Source organism: Halichoerus grypus, chromosome 7 (genome assembly GCF_964656455.1).
Source record: "Halichoerus grypus chromosome 7, mHalGry1.hap1.1, whole genome shotgun sequence".
Lineage (NCBI taxonomy): Eukaryota > Metazoa > Chordata > Mammalia > Carnivora > Phocidae > Halichoerus > Halichoerus grypus.
The window spans coordinates 106,114,454-106,137,420 of NC_135718.1; the positions used below are offsets into that span (position 1 = coordinate 106,114,454).

The following is a 22,967-nucleotide window of genomic DNA, read 5'->3' on the forward strand; positions in this document are numbered from 1 at the left end:
GGATCGAGCCCCGCATCAGGCTCCCTGCTCGGCGGGAAGCCTGCTTCTCCCTCTCCCACTCCCCCCTGCTTGTGTTCCCTCTCTCGCTGTCTCTCTCTCTGTCAAATAAATAAATAAAATCTTTTAGAAAAAAAAAAAAACTGGTATGGAGTTTGGAAGTGCTGATGGTTCTCTCTGCGGTCGGGTAGAGGACTGTGTCTTTTAACACAGTCTAGAGTAATGCTTCTCAAACTTGAATGTGCATAGGAATCACTTGGGGATCTTGTTAAAATGCAGATTCTGATTGAGTCAGGCTTGGGTGCAGCCCGAGATTATGCACTGCTGACAAACTCCGGGGAGATTCTAGTGCTGCTGTTCTGGGAACCACATGGTAAGTGGTAAAGGGCTAAACTATTCTGAGTAAAGAGGCTTCTTTTTTTTTTTTTTTTTTTTTTTTTTTTAAAGATTTTATTTATTTATTTGAGAGAGAGAGAATGAGAGACAGAGAGCATGAGAGGGAGGAGGGTCAGAGGGAGAAGCAGACTCCCTGCCGAGCAGGGAGCCCGATGCGGGACTCGATCCCGGGACTCCAGGATCATGACCTGAGCCGAAGGCAGTCGCTTAACCAACTGAGCCACCCAGGCGCCCTGAGTAAAGAGGCTTCTAATTTCAATTCAAAAGCTGACTGTGCACCACATACAGTGCTTAGCCGATTAATGCTTTAGTTTCCTAATCTGTGTTATGAAAATAATGTGGTTACTCCTTGCTTTTACACCTCCTTTTTAGAGATGTTCTATGTGATAGGATTTTGTGACATTCAGTATAAATGTACTAGGTAAAGGGAGGTACTTTATCTGCAGCTTCATATCTAGGAATAATGGTGCTTCCATATTGTGATTTAGGCATTGGCATCAGATGGATCATGGTACTTACTGATCCTTCTCCTTCCATTAACCAGTTAGATAACCCCAGGCAAGTTATCCTACTTTTCTAAACCTTATTTACCTCATCTATAAAATAATACATTCATTGAACTAATGTTTATTGGTGCCTATGATGTACCAGACATTGTGCTGGAGACTGAAGATATAATAGTAAATATGGTCTTGCTCTCACCAAGCTTATATTCCAGTGGGGGAGACAGGAAATAAATTACTAAAACTAAAAAAAAAGACAAAAAAAAATTAATTAGAGTATGCATTCCTTGAGACAGGTGCTTTGATTAAAAACCAAAAACAATAAAGGTGTAAAATAAGGTTGCTCTGGAGTGGCAAAAATTATTTTTAGGTAGGAAGAAGAGCCAGTCAGAAGAGCAAAAAGAAAAACACAAGCAGAGAGAATAGCACCAAAGTCCTTTGGCAGGAAAAAACTTGGTTGTGCTTGGGATTCTAAGTCCAATGTGGACAAAGTACATTAAAGGTGAATGGGACATAGGATGAGGTCAGAGAAAGTGGGACAAGATTATGCAGGACTTGTAAGAAATGAGAAAGTTTGGATTTATTCCCATGCAAGAAGAAGCAATTGAAATGTTCTAAGCAAGAAAATGACTTGATGTAATATATTTATTTATTTTATAAAATATATCTCTGACTGGTATTTGCCAACTGTATAGGAAGGGGTCCAGAGAAGTGGGGTGTCCAGTTAGTAGGTGAGAGATGGGAACTGGGGCTAGCATTCATCACAGTGGAGATGCAAGAGGTATGGCGACAGATTCCGGAGATATTTGGGAGGAAAAACTGAGAGGACTTGCTGATAGATTGAATAAAATCAGATGGCGGGGAGGTTGGGGAAAAAGGTAAAATTGACAGAAAGAGTAGAATCAAGGATGTCTTTAAGTTTCAAATTTGAGCAACAAGGTAGATGATGGTATGGGGGTGGTTGAGGAAGAGGATGTACAAAGATAAGGTAATCAAGAACTCACATAACAATAGTCCTTCTCACACAGGGGGGTTTAAGGATAAAATGATATAGATATGTATTATTCTGCATAATCCCTAGCACTTAAGTGCTCAATATTTTATTGTTTTTCTGTTATTGTTATTATTCATGAGGGACTACCCATTGGAGACACCAGATGCCCTTGATTGGTAAAGACATGATAATTCTCTTGGACTCAACAATCATATTTTTATTTTCTCCGGTGAAAAATAAATAATACTTTTGAAAACCCTGCAGTGGTGATAAAGAATAGGGTAGGATAGACTCATGTGTGCCTCAAGCAACATCAATCAAACTTTCAGCCAAGTTTTGATTACAAGATCTTTATTTCTGGCAATGGTGTAAGAAGCAGAAAGAGCACAGCTGGATTTTCAGCACTAGGTGGATACCACACGTTCTGGAAATTGGAAAAAGCATCTTCTAACTGGAAATTGTGGTGATTTGTCTGGAGTAGTTAGAAGGAAAATAAATACAGACCTTCCCCTAGCCCCAACTCCTCATGGTACCATTTACAGAGTAAGTTGTCTGGCTATAACTATTCCTGTTTGGTCTTTGCTAAGCATTCAGCCTTTTTAACCAAGGTTCTTAGGTATGTGATTTTGCTCTCTGACTTCTACATCTAAGGTTAATTTTAGCTATAGGAAAGTAGTGTAGATTTTAGTGGTTTTCCAACCTAGCTACATATAAAAACTGCTGGCCAATTTAAAAATACAGAGTGTAGGGTAGTCCCAGGATATTGACTTAGTAAGCCTGTCAGTCTAGGTTTTTAAAATGTCTCCTACATAATTGGTCTACAAATGTCATTTGGAAACCATTGGTCTGAGGATTGGGGTGTTATATTATGATTTGAAAACTCTGGATTCTGTTCTTTCTTTTGCCAATGAATTGCTTGCAATGTGGCATTGGACAAGTCACTTCATAGTTCCTAATGTGATAGTTCAGCCTCTTTTACTCCATTGGAATGAAGAAAATATAGATAGCTAATAGTCAGTGAGTAGAATGTTTTACGTGAAGGACATTTGTACTGGACTAACAAAGAAGTTTGGAATCCCTGTCCTGGTGAGGGTCTGCCTGTGTGCATCGATCTAGTATCCAGTGCCATCATTCTTTGAAATGCAAACCTACTCATTTCATGATTTCAAAGTGCCTCTTGACTTTTGATTCATAACACTTTATATGAAGGAGTTGAACCATGGTAAATAAACCAATTTTTTCATTAATGATTTTAAAAGGCTCAGAGGACACTCCTCAACACTAAACTTAGAAGAGGGAGCTGTGGCACCCTTGGAGATCAAAGTCTTGCCATTACTATAGGCTTTAGTCCCCTTCAAGGGCCCTTTGTGGAAACCAAATTTCCTGGAGTTAAGAGGAATCCAGGACACTGAATTCTTGCCCTAATCACAGTCTCTTATGGCCAGAACCAGCCCATGGCATTCAAGTTTCGAGAGATTGACAGGCATTGATATGGAGCCAGTAAGACAGGGCTTGCTATTGGGCCTTGAGTAACTAACCAATCAAATGCATTGTGAGCAGTCTGAGGGTAGAACTTGAAGTGGGTCATCTGATAGAGTGCCATGAAGAAGCTGTGAGAGGTGTATGGAGAGATGGCCATAGGAGGCCATCCCTATACAAGGGAGAAGAAACTGGGAAGGAGAATCCATGAAATTGAGGGGGCATAGGGACACCTATAGAAAGGAAATGCCATTTCCTAGGGAATCAGGTCTCTCTCCCAACCTCCTCTCATCCCTGCCTGTAGTGTCTCCTGTGGAGTTCAGAGGTACCAGTGGGAGCTCTGTTGCTTTCCTTTCTACCTTCCAGCATTCTCCCTGTCTATATTTTACTGATATTGCTGGTGGTTTGCATCACAGGGCCTGTCATGTTGTTCAGCTACCACCTACAATGGCCAACTTACCCATGATCTATCTACCTTCACCACTGAGGTTATTAAACTGGCAAGGAAATATATGAAATCGGCATTCTTGAATGGCTCTTCATGCTGGGCAAGAAAAGGGAGGACTATTTCCATGTTGAAGAGTTCCAACCAATTCAGAGAAAAATACCACATGAAGTCAAAATATTATCATCTTGGCCAAGCAAGGGTTTTCCTTTATAACCATGCTGACATGCAAGGTTTTATAGCCTTGCCTCTTCCCTGGTGTCAGTGGTATGGCCTGCTCTCTCCAGCTGGAGGATGTCAATTCAGCAGAGGTAGGGGAAGGATTTCATCTGTGGGAGGTGGTAGAAAGAAGAGAGTCCCTGGGAGGATATAAACTCTGTAGTGTGAAAGAAGAGTAGAATATCCAGTCTACAAGAGGGACAAAAAGGAGTTTAGTTATAATCAAAAGAACTACAAACCTTTCATTGAAAATAGATTTGGGAAGACATTTTTAAGTGGCATCTTTCTTTAGAGAAAGAAACCATATACTAAATAGTACATAGTGTGTGATTTCATTTATATAAAGTTCAAGAACAGGCAAACATAATCTATGCTGATGGAAGTCAGAATAGTGTGGATTGCAGGGGTGAGGGAAGGTTTAACTGTAAGGAACACCAGGGGAGTTCTGGGGCACTGGAAATGCTCTTTATCTTGATCTGCATGATTACCCAGGTGTATTCACATGTAAAATTTCTTTGATCTGTGTACTCAGATTTGTGTAATACTCTATATGTAATTTATTACTCAATACATAAACTTAAAATGAATCTTCTTTTTTTTTTTTTTTGCCACACTTCTAAATGTGGTATCAGGATAAAGGACATCTGGGATATTGAATAGGATAGAGATGCTATTAATATTCAAAGTGAGCTGTAGAACATAAAAGGAACTGTTAAACCAGACACAGTGGAAGGACCACAGGCTTTGGCAGCTAGTCACCTAGGTCTAGGTCCTAATATACCTTTTACTGTGGATCTTTGAGCTAGCTTTAAATCTCTCTCACACTCAGTTCCTTCTGTATGTGGATAATAATATATTTACCTTAACTGCCATTTGGAGGATTCAATGAAATAATGTATATAGGTATTTTGCCAAACACCTGAAATATAACTCAAAAATAGTATTTATTATTAACAGATAGTAGATATATGTTCACATAAACCATGATGCTTAAGAATTCCAGTCACAAAATCAGATTTCTACCCTAAAATGTTCCTGGGAATAAAAGTATGAATCTCAATAACTGTTTAACATCAAACTAAACAATGAAAAGCTGAAAGCTTTTCCTCTAAGATTAGGAACATGACAAAGATGCCCACTCTTGCTGCTTTTATTCAACATAGTATTGGAAGTCCTAGCCACAGCAATTAGGCAAGAAAGAGAAATAAAAGACATCTAAATTGGAAAGAAAGTAACACTGTCACAATCTGCAGATGATATGATACTATATAGATAAAGCCCTAAAGATTCCACAAAAAAAATCATTAGAACTAATAAATGAATTCAGTAAAATTTTATTTATTAGTTCAGTGAAGAACTAACAAGTAAATTCAGTAAAATTGTTTCTATATACTAATAACAAACTACTACAGAAATTAAGAAAACAACCCCATGTACAATTGCATCAAAAGGAATAAAATGCCTAGGAATAAATTTAACCAAGGAGGTAAAACACCTGTATACTGAAAACTCAAAGACATTGATGAAAGGAATTGAAGAAGACAAAAATAAATGGAAAGATATTCCATACTTCTGGATTGGAAGAATTAATATTGTTAAAATATCCATACTACCCAAAGCAATCTACAGATTCACTGCAATCCCTATTAAAATTCCAATGGTGTTTTTCACAGAACTAGAACAAACAGATCTAAAATTTGTAGGGGCCAAAAGACTCTGAATAGCTGAAGTAATCTTGAGAAAGAAGAGCAAAGCTGGAGGTATCATGTTCCCTGATTTCAAACTATACTACAAAGCTATAATAATCAAAACAATATGGTGTTGTTATAACAGACATGTCGATCAATGAAATAGAATAGAGAGTCCAGCAATAAACCCACACATATATGGACAGTTAATTTACAAAGGAGCCAAGAATATTCAATGGGGAAAGGGCAGTCTCTTCCATAAATGGTGTTGGGAAAAACTGGTCAGCCACATGTAAAACAATGAAACTAGACCCTACATTGTCTTACACCCTACACAAAAATTGACCCCCAATGGATCAAAGACATGAATATAAGGCCTGAAACAACAAAACTCTTAGAAGAAAACATAGAAGGTGAACTCTTCAGCATTGGTCTTGGCATTGAATTTTTGGATTTGATTCCAAAATTGAAGGCAACAAAAACAAAAATAAACAAGTGGGACTACATTAAACTAAAAAGCTTCACAGCAAAGGAAACCATCAACAAAATGAAAAGGCAACCTACTGAATGGGAGAAAATGTTTGCACATCATATAACAAATAAGGAGTTACTATCCAAAATATATAAAAAACTGAAACAACTCAATAGCAAAAAAAAAAAAAAAAAAAATTAAAAAATGGGCAGAGGATCTAAATAGACATTTTTCCAAAGAAGACATACAGGTGGCCAACAGACACATGAAAAGATGTTCAAAATCACTAATTATCAGGTAAATGCAAATCCAAACGACAGGGAGATATCCTTTCAAACCTGTTAGAATGGCTATTATCAAAAAGACAAGAAATAACAAGTGTTGAAGAGGATGTGGAGAAAATATTGTTGTGAATGTAAATTAGTGTAGTCACCATGGAAAACAGTATGGAGGATCCTCAAAAAATCAAGAATAGAACTACAATATGATCCAGTTATTCCATTTCTAGGTATTTATCCAAAAAAATGAAAATAAAAACACTAATTTAAAGGATATATGCACTCCTGTGTTCATTGCACCATTATTTACAATAGCCAAGATATAGAAACAACCAAGTGCCTATCAATGGATGAATGGGTAAAGAAAATGTAGTGTATATACATGGTGGAATACTACTCAGCCATTAAAAGAAGGAAATCTTGCCATTTGTGACAACATGGATAGATCTTAAGGATATTAAGCTAAGCGAAGTAAGTCAGGGAAAGACAAATGCCATATATTTTACTTATACATGGAATTAGAAAACCCAGAACAAATGAACAAATAAAACAAAACTCATGGATACAGAGAATAGGTGGATGGTTATCAGAGGGGAAAGGAGGTGGGAATAGATGAAATGGGTGAAGGAGGTCAGTTGTGTGCTGAAAAATGGTAACTAGACTTATTGTGGTGATCACTTTGTAGTGTATATAAATATCAAATTATCATGTTGCATATCTGAAACTAATGTTATATAATAATTTTGCCTCAATAAAAAACTAACATTCCTTCACTTATTTCTAAATGGAGACTGTTCAAATTATGTTAAACTATTAAAATTTATTTAAATTATTTGATTTAAAAATATTTATTTATTTGAGAGAGAGAGAGCACAAGCAGGGGGAGCAGGAGAGGGAGAAGCAGACTCCCTGCTGAGCAGGGAACCCAACACAGGGCTTGATCCCAGACTCTGAGATCATGACCTCAGCCAAAGGGAGGTGCTTTACTGACTGAGCCACCCAGGTGCCCCTATTTAAATTATTTGAAATCAAATAAATGCATTCTGTGCTATAGGATCTAGGGCAAATTGTTTCATATTTCTGAGTATATTTCTTTATCTTTGAAATAGGAATAATAATACTATTTCATCAGGAAATATCAGTTTGTTACTATGTGTAATGTGCTCTGCAATATGCCTAACACACTGTGAATTTTAGTTAAATTATTCAACCTGAAAGATACTTAACTAATGCCTAATGTAAGCCAGATATTATTTAGGAATTATTATGAGGAATTAAAAACAAGAATAAGACACAATCCTAGCCTTCAGGAAGTTTTCACCTTAGTGGAAAAGAGAGACATGTGCACGTTTATAAAACAATGTGATAAATATTTTGCTAGTGTAACGTTAGAATACTGGAGAAGTACACAGGAGGCCTTGTATAATAATGTGACAGTCATTAAAAGTTGTGGGCATATTTAAATTTAAAAAGAGCATCATGGCCCTGGAAAATAATAATTTAAGGCCACCATATGGTTGAGTCCATGGCCACGGAATTACTTCTGTTTCAGAATCAAAGCTCGTAACCAGGATTGCTCTGAATCAGAAGTGGATGCATTAAAACAGCAACATGGAAAGCACCTTCAAATTGGCAGTGAGTCTACCTCACTGTCTACTTCTGTCTACCTCAAAGTAGTTTCTCTGGTTGGAGGCCATGTTCGTGCATGAGAAGGAAGAGCAATTCCTTCAGGACAGTGTTGAGTCATGCCTACTTTGAGAACCTATGAGTGCTTTCCAAGGAAAAGATGGACTTGTGAACAAACAAAATGGCCATAGTAATCTCTAGAAAGGTCCTTGCCCTTCTGAAGTTCAGGCTAAGAGTTTCTGTTTTAAAAGAAAATCTATATGCTGCATCTTCTCCCCTCTCTGGAGAACTAAGATATATTGGCAACTTCATCAATTATATTACCATATGAACATTGATGATCCCCACATCACTTCCGGGTAGTCCCCTGAGTGTGTGATAACTTTTTTCTTTCCTTCATCCCACCTGGCATTTCCCAGTGCACTTAGGTGTGAGGCTTCTCCGAGATGAAAAGCTTAAATAAAACCCAGCTGTAAACAATCTAGACCCTGCACTGATATTTATCAAGCTCTCTTGAGAGATTTATATCAAATATTACAGGCATACCTTGTTTTATTGTGTTTTGCTTTATTGTGCTTTGAAGATATTGCAGTTTTGGGTTTTTTTTTTTTTTTTTTTTACAAATCAAAGGTCTGTGGCAATCCTGGACTGAGCAAGTCTGTCGGTATTGTTTTTCCAACAGCACTTACTCACCTCATGTCTCTGTGTCATGTTTTGGTAATTCTCGCAATATCTCAGACTTTTTCATTATTATTGTATTTGTTATGGTAATTTGTGATCAGCGATCTTTGATGTTATTATTGTAATTGTTTTGGGGCACCATGAACCATATCCATATGAGAGCAAACTTAATCGATAAACGTTGTGTGTATTCTGACTGCTTCACTGACTGGCTGTTCCCCCATCCCTCTCCCTCTCCTTGGGCCTCTATATTCCCCAAGAAACAACAAAACTGGAATTAGGCCAATTAATAATACTACAATGTTCTCTAAGTGTTTGAGTAAAAGAGTCACGTGTCTCTTGCTTTAAATCAAAATCTAGACATGATTAAGCTTTCATTGTTTGTTTCAGACATAATGCTATTGCACACTTAATAGACTACAGTATAGTTTAAACATAAGTTTTATATGCACTGGAGACCAAAAAATTCATTTGACTCGCTTTATTGCGAGATCTCCCATTGTAGTGGTCTGGAACTGAATCTGCAATATCTCCAAGGTATGCCTATACGATACAATAGCTGTTGTTATCACTGCTAAGTGTCCACTACTATTTTTACTTCCATGACTTAGAAATTAGACTGGTGAGGTAGGACCTTTAGTTAACAAGAACCAACTGCTCCTGCCTATTTGCTAATCCTTATCCCATATTACTGAGAACCCAGGCTTCTACCATGACCTCCTTGAGGGAGTCTAATGGGCTATTTTGTTTCATGTCTTATCAGCAATTTCCTGAAGATACAGTGCCTGGAGGGTGGAATCTGGGAGCAAGGCAGCTGCATCCCAGTGGTGTGTGAGCCCCCTTCTCCTGTCTTTGAAGGCATGTATGAATGTACCAATGGCTTTGAACTCAACAGCCAGTGTATGCTCAACTGTAACCAGGAAAGTGGAAGGGTAAGATGACTTGGTTTTGGATCAGGCTCTGCTCTAATCTTGATGACCAATCCAAGAATGTTGACTAGAAATGATCTAAGTGAATCCCAATAGGCAGGGCCTTACTAAGTTGGGATTCTAAGCAGCAGTGTTGATATTATTCGATAGAAAATTCAGAAGATAACCACGTTTTTGGAATAGTTTCTCCTGAATTTAGAACTTCCTCTTGGATAAAAGGAAAAACCTGACAGTTTGGGTACCTGGGTAAATTCCAAAAAATGCTGGGCTTTTGCTTTGGCAATGTGATTTCCTCCCATGTATGGCCACTGACCTAACCTGGCTCTGAAAGCTGGTATCATATTTTTCAATAGAACAGAGTTCTGAACAGAAACACAAATTTCTCAGCAAAGGCAAAGCTGAAAGCACTATCTGACTACCATTCTTCCTAGGATTTTGGCACAAGAGGTCTCAAATGAAAACCACAGTCTTATCGTGGTTATGTGATGAAAATCAGTTTTAGTTTTGACTCTTTTCAAGTACCACACACATACACACACGAGACAGGAAGTTAAGCAGACTTCCTAGGCAGAGATCAATGACCTTGACTGCTCTCCTGGCACATGTCTGTCTCAGTGTCCAGCACTCCAAGGTAAGCACTGCTGGACAGATGTGAAAAGAATATGCCATGAAATGAGACTCCTGAGAAATCAAACACATCCGTTTGCACTGATTGTTTAAGGCCTCAAGGAGTTGGCCCTGGATGAAGGGAGAGTTTTATCTACAATTCTAAAATCTTGCTTTCTTGGGTTTTGTGAGTTAGTGCTATTTTCTCTGTGATCTGCATATAGTATACTTTGTGATTATTGGGGGTATGGAGCCAAGAGTCACACAAACCAGCATACATATGGAGAAAGGAAATAAAACTTTGGTGAGATCAAAAGAAACTATGATGTGTCCATTCAAGCAGAAAGGCAAAAATACCTTTGGAAAAATTATGAATTGGTTTCACTGGATCACACTCCTCTTGAAAAAAAATCTGACATTTGCTACAAGCAGCGTTTGTGTGATAGTATGGATGAATCCATGCAAAACAACACCATCTGTGAAAAAAATTCCAAAAATATCTCCGAATATGTGGGCTACAGTTAACAGCTCACTGAATCCTTATATACAGAGGAAAACACATTGTTAATAAATTTCATTAATGACAAAATTGTCCATGGTTTCTTCACATCCAAACAGCAAAAAATTGTCTTGACTTTTCTTATTTTTTATTTTTATTTTCTGGTCAGTAACAACATGGTTTATTATTTCAATAGTATCTTTTAGTCCAGGTTCTAAAAGTTGGAGAACACTACCATTTCATCAGACCACTTTTTTCCCTGGTCTAAATGAAGTTAACAAAACAAGAATGGAAATGTTTACTTTTGATATTTTAGCGTCCCATCCTCTGCACTAAGGAGGGACTGTGGACTGAGGAGTTCAAGTTGTGTGAGAACCTGCAAGGGGAGTGCCCACCACCCCCCTCAGAGCTGAATTTTGTGGAGTACAAGTGTGAACAGGGATACGGAATTGGTAAGTTTGGGAGGAGATGGTGAATTCTGCTCCCAAGTAATCCTTTTATTAAGCCTGGCTGGAGTTTGAGTCAGATCCATTGTTCTCCCTGAGGAGTCGATGGAAATGCAAGTTGACTTTTAGCTGGTTCAGTAAAAATAAAATTTATGGCAAACTCCTTTTTACCCTTCCACATGCGTGTAACATTGGTGTGGCTGCTGAGCTATTTGCGGAGGATCTGGTCATGTTACCCACGCGCTGCAGGCAGAAAGTGGATTTATTTGTAGCAGGAGTTGAGTTGTAGTTCAAGAGGAAAGGTAGAAATGTGTAGCCATACACTATGCATGTGCTTGCCCCTTCTCCATTCTTTCTGCAGTTGTTACTGGAGCAGAGAATTCCTGAAAGGGATGATTTGAGATTGCATTTGCTTGCGTTGCTTTTCAGCCATTCTTTCTCCAGAATGAGAAGACCAGGCTCCAGAACCTATATGCAAATTCTTAATCAAGTAATGGCAACTAAGGGTCTCTTTGGTCAGAGCTGATTTATAGTGATGTTGATTCAATTTTGCCCTGTCTGGACCTAAGCATCATAGAAAAGAGATGCTTTTTTGTGGAAAACCTTGTAAGATTAACCCTGAGTTCTGAACTGCATAAGCAAGGAGTAATATTTTTTTTTTTACGATTTTATTTATTTATTTATTTATTTATTTATTTTAGAGAGAAAGAGAGAGAGGGCACACATGAGCAGAGGGAGGGGCAGAGGGAAAGGGAGAGGCAGAGAATCTCAAGCAGACTCTGCACCGAGCACAGAGCCCACCCAGCATGGGGCCTGATCTCATGACCCCGAGATCATGACTGGAGCCAAAACCAAGAGTTGGATGTTTAGCCAACTGAGACACCCAGGTGCCCCAAGCAAGGAGTAATTTTATGTCACTGTAACTGTATCATGCCAGTGGGCATACTTTGAGTGAATGAGAAAGCTCATTAGTTTCAGAGATGGTTCTCTACCATCTTTAGGTTGCTCTTTGCCCCAAGATATCTCATGGTCAGGCATGGAGTAGTGGGGTGCTCAGACTGGGCCTTTTGAATGGTGTTTCATGAGTGAAGTCTCATCTCCCCACTCTCTAATTTCTGTATTAAAATGTCATGCACTCACATATATAGAGCTCTTAAGAGTCATTTAGCATTTTGAGTTATTTCACAAGTTTGCAGAAAACGTAGACATAGAGACAGTGAGAGCTAAAAAGAAGCTTGGAGATGAACAAATCTATAGATGAGGAAACAGAGAACCCTGGGAGTGTGTCATCTTTGAATAGAGTTTTAGAAGACACTTAGGCCCCACATACAAGGGAACAGAGCAAGATTTTCCTTCAGGAGGCTAACATATGATCAGAGTCTCTGCTTCTAATTTCCTGTTGCTTCCTCTTTTAATCACATAGGTTTTTTGGCTGACAGCATAATGATCTTCACTGGAGCAACAGACATTATAAATCTGCCTTCATAATTTCTCGGCCATTTTTTTCCCCAGCTAGTAAATTTCTTAGGTAGTGGCTACTATAATTATAAGCCTTCCAGAGATCATATAAGCAGGAATGATATTAAATGTACTTAAAAGGCATCAGCCCATCAGCTTAGTCTTTGGCTGGCCAGAGTCCTAGAGTGGGGTGTTGGGGGTCTTCAGGGCCAGGAGTTAAACTTTTAATGGCTGGATCATGCAGGGATTCAGAGATTCCAGAGAAGGGGCTATACTGGACCAGAAAGAAGAGTGGGCATTTTGTCAAGGGGAGTTAACTTGGGGCAGTGGCTCTTTAGCAATTAGTGTAGAAGTATCCCTACAGGTGCATAGTAGATGAATATCAGCCCTGCCTATAACCATGATAATGTGGTGACCCATAACGTAGAAAGTAATTGCTCTTAAAAAATCAAAGCTATTGATTCCAGAATGAAAAAGACAGCGATCTAAGAAGTTCAAGTCTCTGCTATAAATTTCTGTTCCTCCAGGTGCAGTGTGTTCCCCATCGTGCGTAATTCCCCCTAGTGATCCTGTAATTCTGCCTGAGAACATCACTGCTGACACTCTGGAGCACTGGATGGAACCTGTCAAAGTCCAGGTGAGGAAAGGGACATTTTTTATGTGCCAAGGATGTAAGACTACTGGGGGGAAATTCTGAACTGACAGCATATTCCCTGGAGTAATTTCCGAGGCTTTCAAAGCATCCTTAAAGCAAACAACCACATGGATCATTCCTAGAGAGAAAAACTAAAAATCAGGAAGAGAAAAGAGGAAACTTGAGAAAAAAATGGCCCCTATCCAAAGGACAGTTTAAAAGATAATCTAGAAGGAGAACTTGGAGACATAAAGAATGGTAATTCAGAAAGGAAATGGGAAGAGAAGATTACTACTAATGAAAAATAGGACAGGAAAACTTAGAAGAAGCCAAAGAAATGAAGAAAGTTGAAAGAAGGTTGGAGAGGGAAAGATGGTTTGGAAAAGATGAAGATAGAACTGAAAACAGGGAAAGAATGACCAAAGGGAGTAAGAGAGAGCTGCCTTTCCTGCCCACCCTTTCTGAACCCTGAGATCTTCTCCCCGGGCCCCATGGAATCCAGTCGGTTGTGGGCAAGACCCACTACATTGACAGCCTCTTCTCTGGGCTCTCCTTTTGTTCACATTCTCGGTTGAAACCCTGAGGACTCCTCTCCCTGCTTTCTCTCTCCCCTGGGCCCAGGAGAGGGGCACCTGCCCTCCTGTCTCCTCAGTGACACTTCCAAACTATTCCCCCTGTCTCCTCCCTGGAGTCCCCCACATTTGAATCTAATGCCAACAAAACCAACTTCATCTTCTGTCATCTTCTTACCTTCAGGTCACCCCCTCCCCTTATTTCTTAAACACTTTAGCTCCTGGGTCATGGTCGCATTTGCTGATACTCCCACAGGACTCATTGATTTCAATTTCCACACACTTGACACTTCCAAAACCTGGATTCTCAGTTCCATGGCCTCCTTTCCTCCAGTGATCATGTTTACCTTTCTGACTTCATCCCTTATATGCTTTCCTTGGCTCACTCTAATCTTGTCACAATGGCTTCTTGGCTGATTCTTAGACATGCCAGCAACACTCCCACCACAGTACCTTTGCTCTGTGGTTCCCTCTGCCTAGAATGCTCTTCTCCCAGGTTTCCTCATGTCTTGCTTCTTGGCTTTCTTTAGAATTTTACTCAAATATCAGGGCCCTCTTTGACTTTTTTTTTTTTTTTTTAATGTTTTATTTATTTATTCATGAAAGTCAGAGAGAGAGAGAGAGGCAGAGGCAGAGGGAGAAGCAGGCTCCCCGCCTAGCAGGGAGCCCGACGTGGGACTCGATCCCAGAACCCTGGGATCATGACCTGAGCCGAAGGCAGACGCTTAACCGTCTGAGCCACCCAGGCGCCCCCCTCTTTGACTTTTTATCTAAAATATTAACTCCTCTAAAACTTTCTGTCCCCCTTTCCCATTTTTATTTTTTCTCCTTAGGACTTACCATTACCAGGCATATTATATATTTTACTTATTTATCTTATTTAGTATCCTTTTCTGCTGCTAGAATTAAAAGCCCCCGGGGGGAATATTGTCTGTTCCATTCACTACTATATCCCCTGATCCTAGAACAGTGCCTAGTAGGCAGAAATTGCTCAATAAATATTTGAGAGGTAAATAAATGAAAATGAGGAAGAGAAGGCTATACAAGATCTAGATGGAGAAGATCTTGTGCTAAATTAGTTATTTCTCCTTAGAGTGGGAAGGGTGGGGATAACACAGAGCCTGGGAGCTTGGTTGCTTCATTAGACTCTCTAACAAAGAAAATCCTTGGAAGGCTGTTCTCATAGATTCACCAAGAGATGGAGTCTAGAGATGTTCCACATTTCATTTGGAAACCATCCTCAGATTGCTTCTTTTTCCTCACAGGCTAATTGTGCTGTATTATCAGCAGGGATTTGTGTCAAAGCAGGAGGATCAGAAAAACTACTCCAAGTACAATTCAGGAGAGGGGGATGGGGAGTAGCATACCCCTATTAATTCAGTCAGTTATTCATTGAACAAACATTTGTTGGGACTTACTATGTGCCCCGGAACTGGGCTAAGTGCTGGGAATATGGAGATGAGAAAATGATAGTCCTTCTTTTTATGAGATTTATAATCTGGCCATGAAAACATTTATAATAAAGCAACACGGGAAGTGGGTTGGTTGTGGTAGAAGTGCTGTGGGAACACCCAGGAGGAAGCAACTAATTCTTCTGCTCAGGAGCTTCAAGAAGGATCAAATGACCAGGAGGCTTTTCCTCTGGGTCATAGACTATGATCACGAGGAATGTTCTAGAGGGTTAGGAATGGTAAGACGTTCTCTGTGGCTGAAACCATGGTATGTATGGTGGTAAGGGAGAGGGAAGATGGGTACTAGAAGGATGAGATAGGGGAGAGGCAGGTGGGTGAGATCCCGCAGGGCAGGCCACGCCCCTCCTAGGATGTAGAACCTAAGGAGGACACTGAGCAGAGTGGAGCAAACCAGGAGCCTGAGGGCAGTGTGAAGACTGGATTTGGGTGGGAAGGAGAAAGCCAGAGAAACACCTTGCCTGGTTCTCCCATCCCTGGCCTTTCTAGACTTTCTGTCCCACTTCCCATAGTCTGCTGTGAAGGTCTAGCTGGAATTACAGAGCCCGGAGGAAGAGCTCTGGAAGAGCTTCTGCCTCCTGTTTCATGGAGTGCCAGATGGTCTAGATTTTCCTTCAGTCCCTTAAATTCAGCTTCCCCTGACAAAAGACTTCTCTTTCTCCATTAGTAGCTGAAGGGGGAAATGCTTAGGATATTTCAGACCCTTTTCTTCCTCTTGAGAGATAAACTGCTTAAGGAACTCTTCTCCACCCACTTCCCTGTAAAGGCTGCCAGTCGGTGGATGTAGGGTTTGGGAGGCCAGAGTGCAGGCCTTCCAGTGATTGGGGTCTCCCACTTCTGCTTTCCAAGTGGAACATTCAAAGAAGAGCAGTTCAGTTGTCTCCATGAAGATAGCAGGGGTACCAACGACAGAGGCATGACTGTTTCCAAACTAGAAAACAATATCCTCTATTTTTTGAAAGCCTCCTTTTTCTGAACTGTCCTTCAGGGGAGTCATTATTATTTATTTACCCTTATTCCATAGCATTTACTTTACATTTATATTCCTAGTGACTTTTCCAGTGCTAGGAACCTCGTAGGTGTCTTATAAACATTGGTTGAGTGAGCAAAGAAATTGTAGCACCATTTTCTACTTTGGAAGGAAATGTCCACTTCCTCGTCAAACTGGGCCATTTTGGCAGCTCTGTGCAACTGTGTAATCACGTCCTTGTCATTTTCAAGTTGCCCACCCCAGAGAAAAAATGCAGAGCACTTTTTTCTCCTTAAGCCAAACATCAAGTGTTGTTGTTTGTATCATTGCGTGTGTCATGACCATGGTCTAGTCAGTCAATCCAGGTTTTGAAACAGGTTATCCAGGCATGATTTTGAGGACAATAGCATCACAGAAATGTTGTAGACCTTAGAATCAAAAATGTATTTTTAAAAAACCTGAGTTTTCACTCATAATCTCTATTATCCATCAGGTGCATAATTTTAGGCAATTTTACTGTTCTGTGCCTCCATTTCCTCATCTGTAAGATAGACATACTACCCATTTCATAAGGTTAACGTGAGTATCAGATGAGAAACATGGATAGAAATTAACTCTGTGCTTGATGAGGAACAATCTTTCTTGATTAGTTGCCATTCTTACTGGAGACAGGTTGCTTTCCTCACCTCTGCCTGCTCTTCCCATCTGCAATGATACTGCCCTTCTTTGTGATTTGGGGGTACCGCTAGACTGATCATAATTTGCATATTTTTAGAGGCACTAAATAGACTTGGGTCCTATTTCTGTGTGAAAACAAAGTGAAGTAATTAGCTCCTTCTCATAATGTGGAGGAAGAATTGAGATAACTAAAAAATGAGCCTCATCCTTACTTTGCAAGAGTAATTGTTCTTGAGAAAACATCCAAAGGTCAGAATTTTAAAAGTTGAATACATAATTGATAACATAACCCAAATCAAGATTCTTTATGCCAAAAGAAAACCCAGTGTTAATCCAGTAGTTAACATGAATTATCATAGAGCGTCCAAAGAAGCTGTCATCTGTGAATCTCTCAACAATTTCATAGATATAATGAAATAAAGAAGCATTGCTTACAAAAAAGCTTACATGGGATGCTTTGTTTTTTGTTTTTGTTTTTTTAAAGATTTTATTTATTTATTTGACAGAGAGAGAGACAGCGAGAGAGGGAACACAAGCAGAGGGAGTGGGAGAGGGAGAAGCAGGCTTCCCGCTGAGCAGGGAGCCCGATGCGGGGCTCGATCCCAGGACCCTGGGATCATGACCTGAGCCGAAGGCAGATGCTTAACGAATGAGCCACCCAGGCACCCCATGGGATGCTTTGTTTTTAGGAAATCAAAACTTTATTATAACAGACAACAAGAGAAAGAAGTCAATGGAAGCAATGGGAATGGTGATGAGCTTATTCTTGTGTTCCCAGGTTCTCAGAGATAAGATTACACACCAGCCATAGATGATTTCATGATGTCTACTATTTTGTGGCACCCAGTAGCTCGTGAGCAGCAGGAAATCTAACCTTGTCCTCATAAATAAGAGGAAATGCCTTATAAACCAAAGCAGTTGTGTTAAATGAATCTCTTCATCGAGTAAAATCCTTATAACTTACATTGATTTATCTTGGGGGTTGTTCCATATATATACTCAATCTTAAATTTTGGTGTCCTTAAGAATCACTTGGGCAGTTTGTAAGAGGGACAGAGCTGGGTTCTACCCTTCAGAGAGGCTGGTGATGCCATGAAGCACACCCAGTCATTCCGTGGTAATGTTTTGAGAGACACTGCTATTACAAAATAAAATACTGGCAACATAAATATTTTAAGTACAAGCATGTATACTTGGAGCCTGGCTCCTTTGTTTAGTAAATGGTGATCTCCTTATTTCGTGCAAATCCCTATCTCCCATACTTCAAATACCTTTATATCTGGCAAGACTACAGAGCAAATGAATTCAGTTGCATCATTTTCTCTAGTCTGCTTCCAGTGACTTCATTCTTTGTAATAAAAATGATATCTTACAGTTGGATAACACTTTATTGTTTTCAAAGTTGTATATATAAAAATACATATATTTTTCTATATTTATAATTTCATTTTAATCTTATCAGAAACCAATAAACTAGGAAAGCAGGATTTTATTATCCTTATTTTTACCAATAAAGTTGATGTTGGATGATCTGTCCAAGCTTGCACAGCTAACAAGAAGTGGAGAAAGAAGTGCAATCAACTTGTCTGATCCCAAGTCCAATGTGATCTCCCCTGAATCACCCCATTTGCCATAGTTGTTTCTTTCCCCTGCAGTGTGTATTGGGATTAGTTTGCTCATCAAATAGAAAAGAAGCCACTCCTCTCAATTATAAGAACGCCCTCATTCCTACACTTCTCTTTTTTCCTTCCTTATTCTTTCCTTCCTTCCTTGCTTCCTTCCTTCTCTAACAAAAATAATTTAGAGAGACAGTTTTCTATAATTCTACTTTTCCTTATTGTGAAAGAGATTGTTTTTAAAGAACATTCAAGTATACTTTTGAGATCCCCACAAAGTTGATTTGCCTTCCTCTGGGGGTTCTGCTGGTTTTTATTCCTGCAAATGATACCTGACTTCTAGAATAATATACTTTCCATTAAAGGAAGAATTTCTGAGGACCTAGGTAACCTTGGGTTTTGATGTAAAACAACTCGAAGTAGCAACTGGCATAAAGAAGAGTGAGGGTTCAAATACTTACCCTTCGGTGGCCTCTGTCTATTCATCAGCAAAGGGTGAGGATAATATTATCTATCTTGCAGTGCTGTTGTAAAAATCAAAAGTAACACTTCGGAAATGTCTTACACAGTTTTTAGCATATAGTTCTGAAGTGAGTAAAAATGAAATTTCAGTTGATTCAGTACAAATCTTACCTTTGAAGGTTTCCTTCCTCTCTGAGCAGGTATCACCAGTTATCTCTATGAAAGAGAAAGCATCATTCTCTAAGTTTTATACTTTGCTTATTGGTGTGCACCCGTGTGTGTAGACAGAAACATGTAGTTCATTTGTTTCTTTTTTCTGTCCCTTTTATAAATGGGGCTGGGAAGGGAATTAATGGCCATTCAGTGTTTCCTATTTGAACACTGACTAAAGAAGCAACTTCTAACAGCTTCGGTTGCGAGACTAAGCGTACAGATGAAAATGACTATTATTTCTAATGACTCAAGGGCCTGCTGGCTGTGGGAGACAAGAGGTAAGGATTTGAATGCTCAGATGGACTTGCTGGGCCTTTTGTTTTTATAATGGTGTCTTCCTCCTTCACCTGCTATACACAGAGATCTAGACCTTTCTACGGTGATGACATTTGCAGAGAAATACCTGGCAGAAAGAGAGGACACCAAACAAAAGGGCTTCTTGGCAGTCAAATAAAGGCCTGCCAGTCAAGGTGACTGAGCAGTGGAATCTGGCAGTTGGGATACAGGAGACAGCCAAGTGCCCAGTCAGTACCATTGCTCACACCCAGAAACAAGAGCTTTTGCTCCACAGCCTCCCACACCTCTCTGGCAGTGCCTAGACACCCAATGGTCTGGGGAGCCCGAGCTGAGGTTGTGGGAGGAGCTCTCCTTCCAAATTTTGCTGGGAGCACTTTGTGCTTTTCTCATCCCTGTATTTCCTCATCTTCATTCTTTTCTTCCTTTTTCTTCTTTTCTGTCATTCTACCTCTAAACTGGAAGATTCTTGAGGGTAGGAATGATGTCTTATTTTCATCCCTAGATCTCCTCAGCATATGACTCATTTCGGACCTTGTTCAGAACGGGGTTGCCATGTGAAACCAGAGCCTATAGAAGAGAGTAGCTCCTGCCTCCACAGAGCTCTTTCCCAAGGCAAACCTTTCAATTTTTCCAAAGGCCTATGTAAGGTTGAATTTTTATGACTGTCCTTAACCACTGTGTTGAGAGGGTGTTTTATTATATTTTGAGATTTACCACTTAAAATGGGAAAATTAACATTTGACTTATGTTGGAAAGAAGTGGTCCTTCAAGAATCTGATTTCATGGGGAGATGATTTTTTTAATACATAATGTGGCAATTGTTTGCATGTAAATGAGTTTTTCTAAATTATACTTGAAAGTGTTCCCTTCTGAAGTACAAAAGCATCCATCATAACATCTCATTTCCTCTATTAGTTTGCTTCATAACTTCATTTTTCACAGACCGAACAATGCTTCTCTTTTCTTTTTTTAGTATATCACAATTAGGAATTAGTGAAGTCCAAACTAATGAGATTTTCCTGTGGCTCCACATGTGAGGTTTGTAAAGATGCTCAACACTGCAGGGAATCCCTCCCTCGACTCCCCAGCTCTTCACTAGAATTGCTCAGTCAAAACAAGTCTTGTAATTTCTGACTTTGTTTTCCCAAATTGGTCCCCAAAGGATTAATAATTCCTTAAGCAAAAACAAAATGTTTTAAGAGGAAGAGAGAAGCAGGAAGAGAAAAAGAAGACAGTGCCCCCCAGGAGTCATAGTGTCTGACTAGCTGGTCTCACCCTCCCGTCTGTTTTCTCATCTCCTCATCCTCGCCCTCATCCTTCAGAGTGTCCTCTTGATGGGCACAGTTGTGTAACAGCTCCAGTGACACTTGCCACACAGACATCAGTGGGAGAACAAATCCCTCAGACATGAGTCATGAAAAAACCTTCTTTTTCATCAGTTTCAAGTATGGAAGTGTCTGCTTTTGGTTTGAATAAGTCTCAAGGCATTGAGTCCAAGACCATCTTGGAGGATGGGGGAAGAAGAACTGAAAAGCAAGCTGCAGCATAATGTGAGACTGTCCAAATAAATATGCAAAAACAATGCTGTATTGTATTTAGGGTTGCATACATATGTAGTAATAAGGAAATTGTCACAAACCTGGGCAGCTGCAGAACTTTGTGGTCTGTTGTGATTAGCAGCCCATTCTGTCAAGTAACTATTCCTGATTAAAAAAACAATTGAGCAATTCTGTGTTAGACCTTAGTGTTGGCTAACCATCAGTCTTGTGACCTTTAGGGAGACATTTAACCAAGCAATAGCCTTCAGTTCCCTTATGCCCTCCCTTCCTCCCTCCCTTCCTTCTCTCTCTCTCTCTCTGTCTCTTTCCCCCTTCCACCTTCCTTTTGTTCTTCCCTTTTTCCCTTGTACTTTTTAAAAATTTTAAAATGGCCCAACCAAGAGGAAATCTTTAAACTGGTTTTCTCATGAATGCTTTCCTTTTGGAAAGTTCAAAACAAATCTTTGTTCACAATCAATTCACCTGCAAAGTGTCTTGCTAATAGTATGATACCAATAGTTATAATCATATAAAAGTGTATAGGAATAATGATTTAAAAATTCAGAATAGTTGTTGCCTACCAATAGGGAGGAAGGAAGGAGAATGAGGTTGGAGGGGTACGTATAGGGGACGTTAATTGAATCTCTAGTGACTTAAATTCTGGAAGCAGATACATCAAATTGTTAAGATTTGATAAAGCTGGACAGAGGATATAAGGTGGTTCTTTCAGTTATTTCCTATAGCTTTTCAAATGTAATATATACTATCCTAATTTGTCAAAAATATTCCAGAAAATAAGAAAATCATAGTGAATTCTTAAAAGATAAATTGAGGCTTATTACAATTTTTAAGAGCCTATTGGAACAAACCTCTCTTTAAGTCAGGCAGCATCAAACCAGAAGTGGTTAGGAGTGCTCCACCAAGAGGAGCTCAGGAGAGACTCTATGGTAGAGCAAAAGACAGAAGGAAAGTAAGGATACTATTGATTGGCTATAGCGTAAAGCCTAGTTGGCTCTTTGTGATTGGTTGTCCATAGTTTCAGTTTCGTAACCTTGAAGCATTCACAGGCTTAGATGTTGGGTTGCCTAAGTAGGCCACCATGGATCAGAGCCACCTCAGGCTGATGACCTCCTTGTTGAATTAATTTAACTAATCTCACCAGTAGCTAGCCCTTCTCATTGCTTTTCTTCCTGTTTCACTCCCCTCTTTCACCTCACCATCACAAACCAGCCCACAAAATTTAGGGCCTGAAACACATTTGAAATTCTCCTCCGGTTTTGATCAATAAGTAGTAGTTCAATTAATGACATAAGCATATCTTTTCTTATGGGATGAATGACATTCACAGGCTAGAAGGTAGTCAGGAATCCTGGAGCTCCAACATCATATTTAGTGGTTGACAAATGCTTGAAGAACATCATCTCTAAGTCACTGAGATAAGATATATGAGTGGGAGACAGTCCCTATTCTCAAGGATTTCACAATCTAGGAAGGCATATGACCCAGGTACCAGAAGCTGTTGCAATTTTATAGAGATTAAGGAAGGTTGCCAGTTTGAATTCATCTCATGTCTGAATTACAGAACATTAAGGAATCATTGAGATGGGTATTCTCAGTTCTACTATCATGAATTTATTCTACAGATATAGTTGCCCATGAATGAAATGATTTATGCATAGCACTGTTTGTTGGAGCAAAAGACTGTTAATAACCTAAATATCCATCAGTATGGGTCTGGTTAAGTAAATGAGGGTTCATACATGCAAAGAAATACTACGCAATCAATAGGATGCAATACTCCA

The 22,967-nt window shown here is 39.5% G+C and overlaps 1 protein-coding gene across 1 annotated transcript in view; it reads left to right on the plus strand.

Annotated features, from left to right (window-relative positions):
• Positions 1 to 22,967, plus strand: part of PAPPA2 (pappalysin 2) — a 293,756-nt gene that overhangs the window by 230,695 nt on the left and 40,094 nt on the right. Inside the window, exons 18-20 of the mRNA XM_036117179.2 lie at positions 9,542 to 9,710; positions 11,129 to 11,264; positions 13,244 to 13,353. Coding sequence (XP_035973072.2) covers positions 9,542 to 9,710; positions 11,129 to 11,264; positions 13,244 to 13,353 — 415 coding nt within the window. The remainder of the gene's footprint in view (positions 1 to 9,541; positions 9,711 to 11,128; positions 11,265 to 13,243; positions 13,354 to 22,967) is intronic.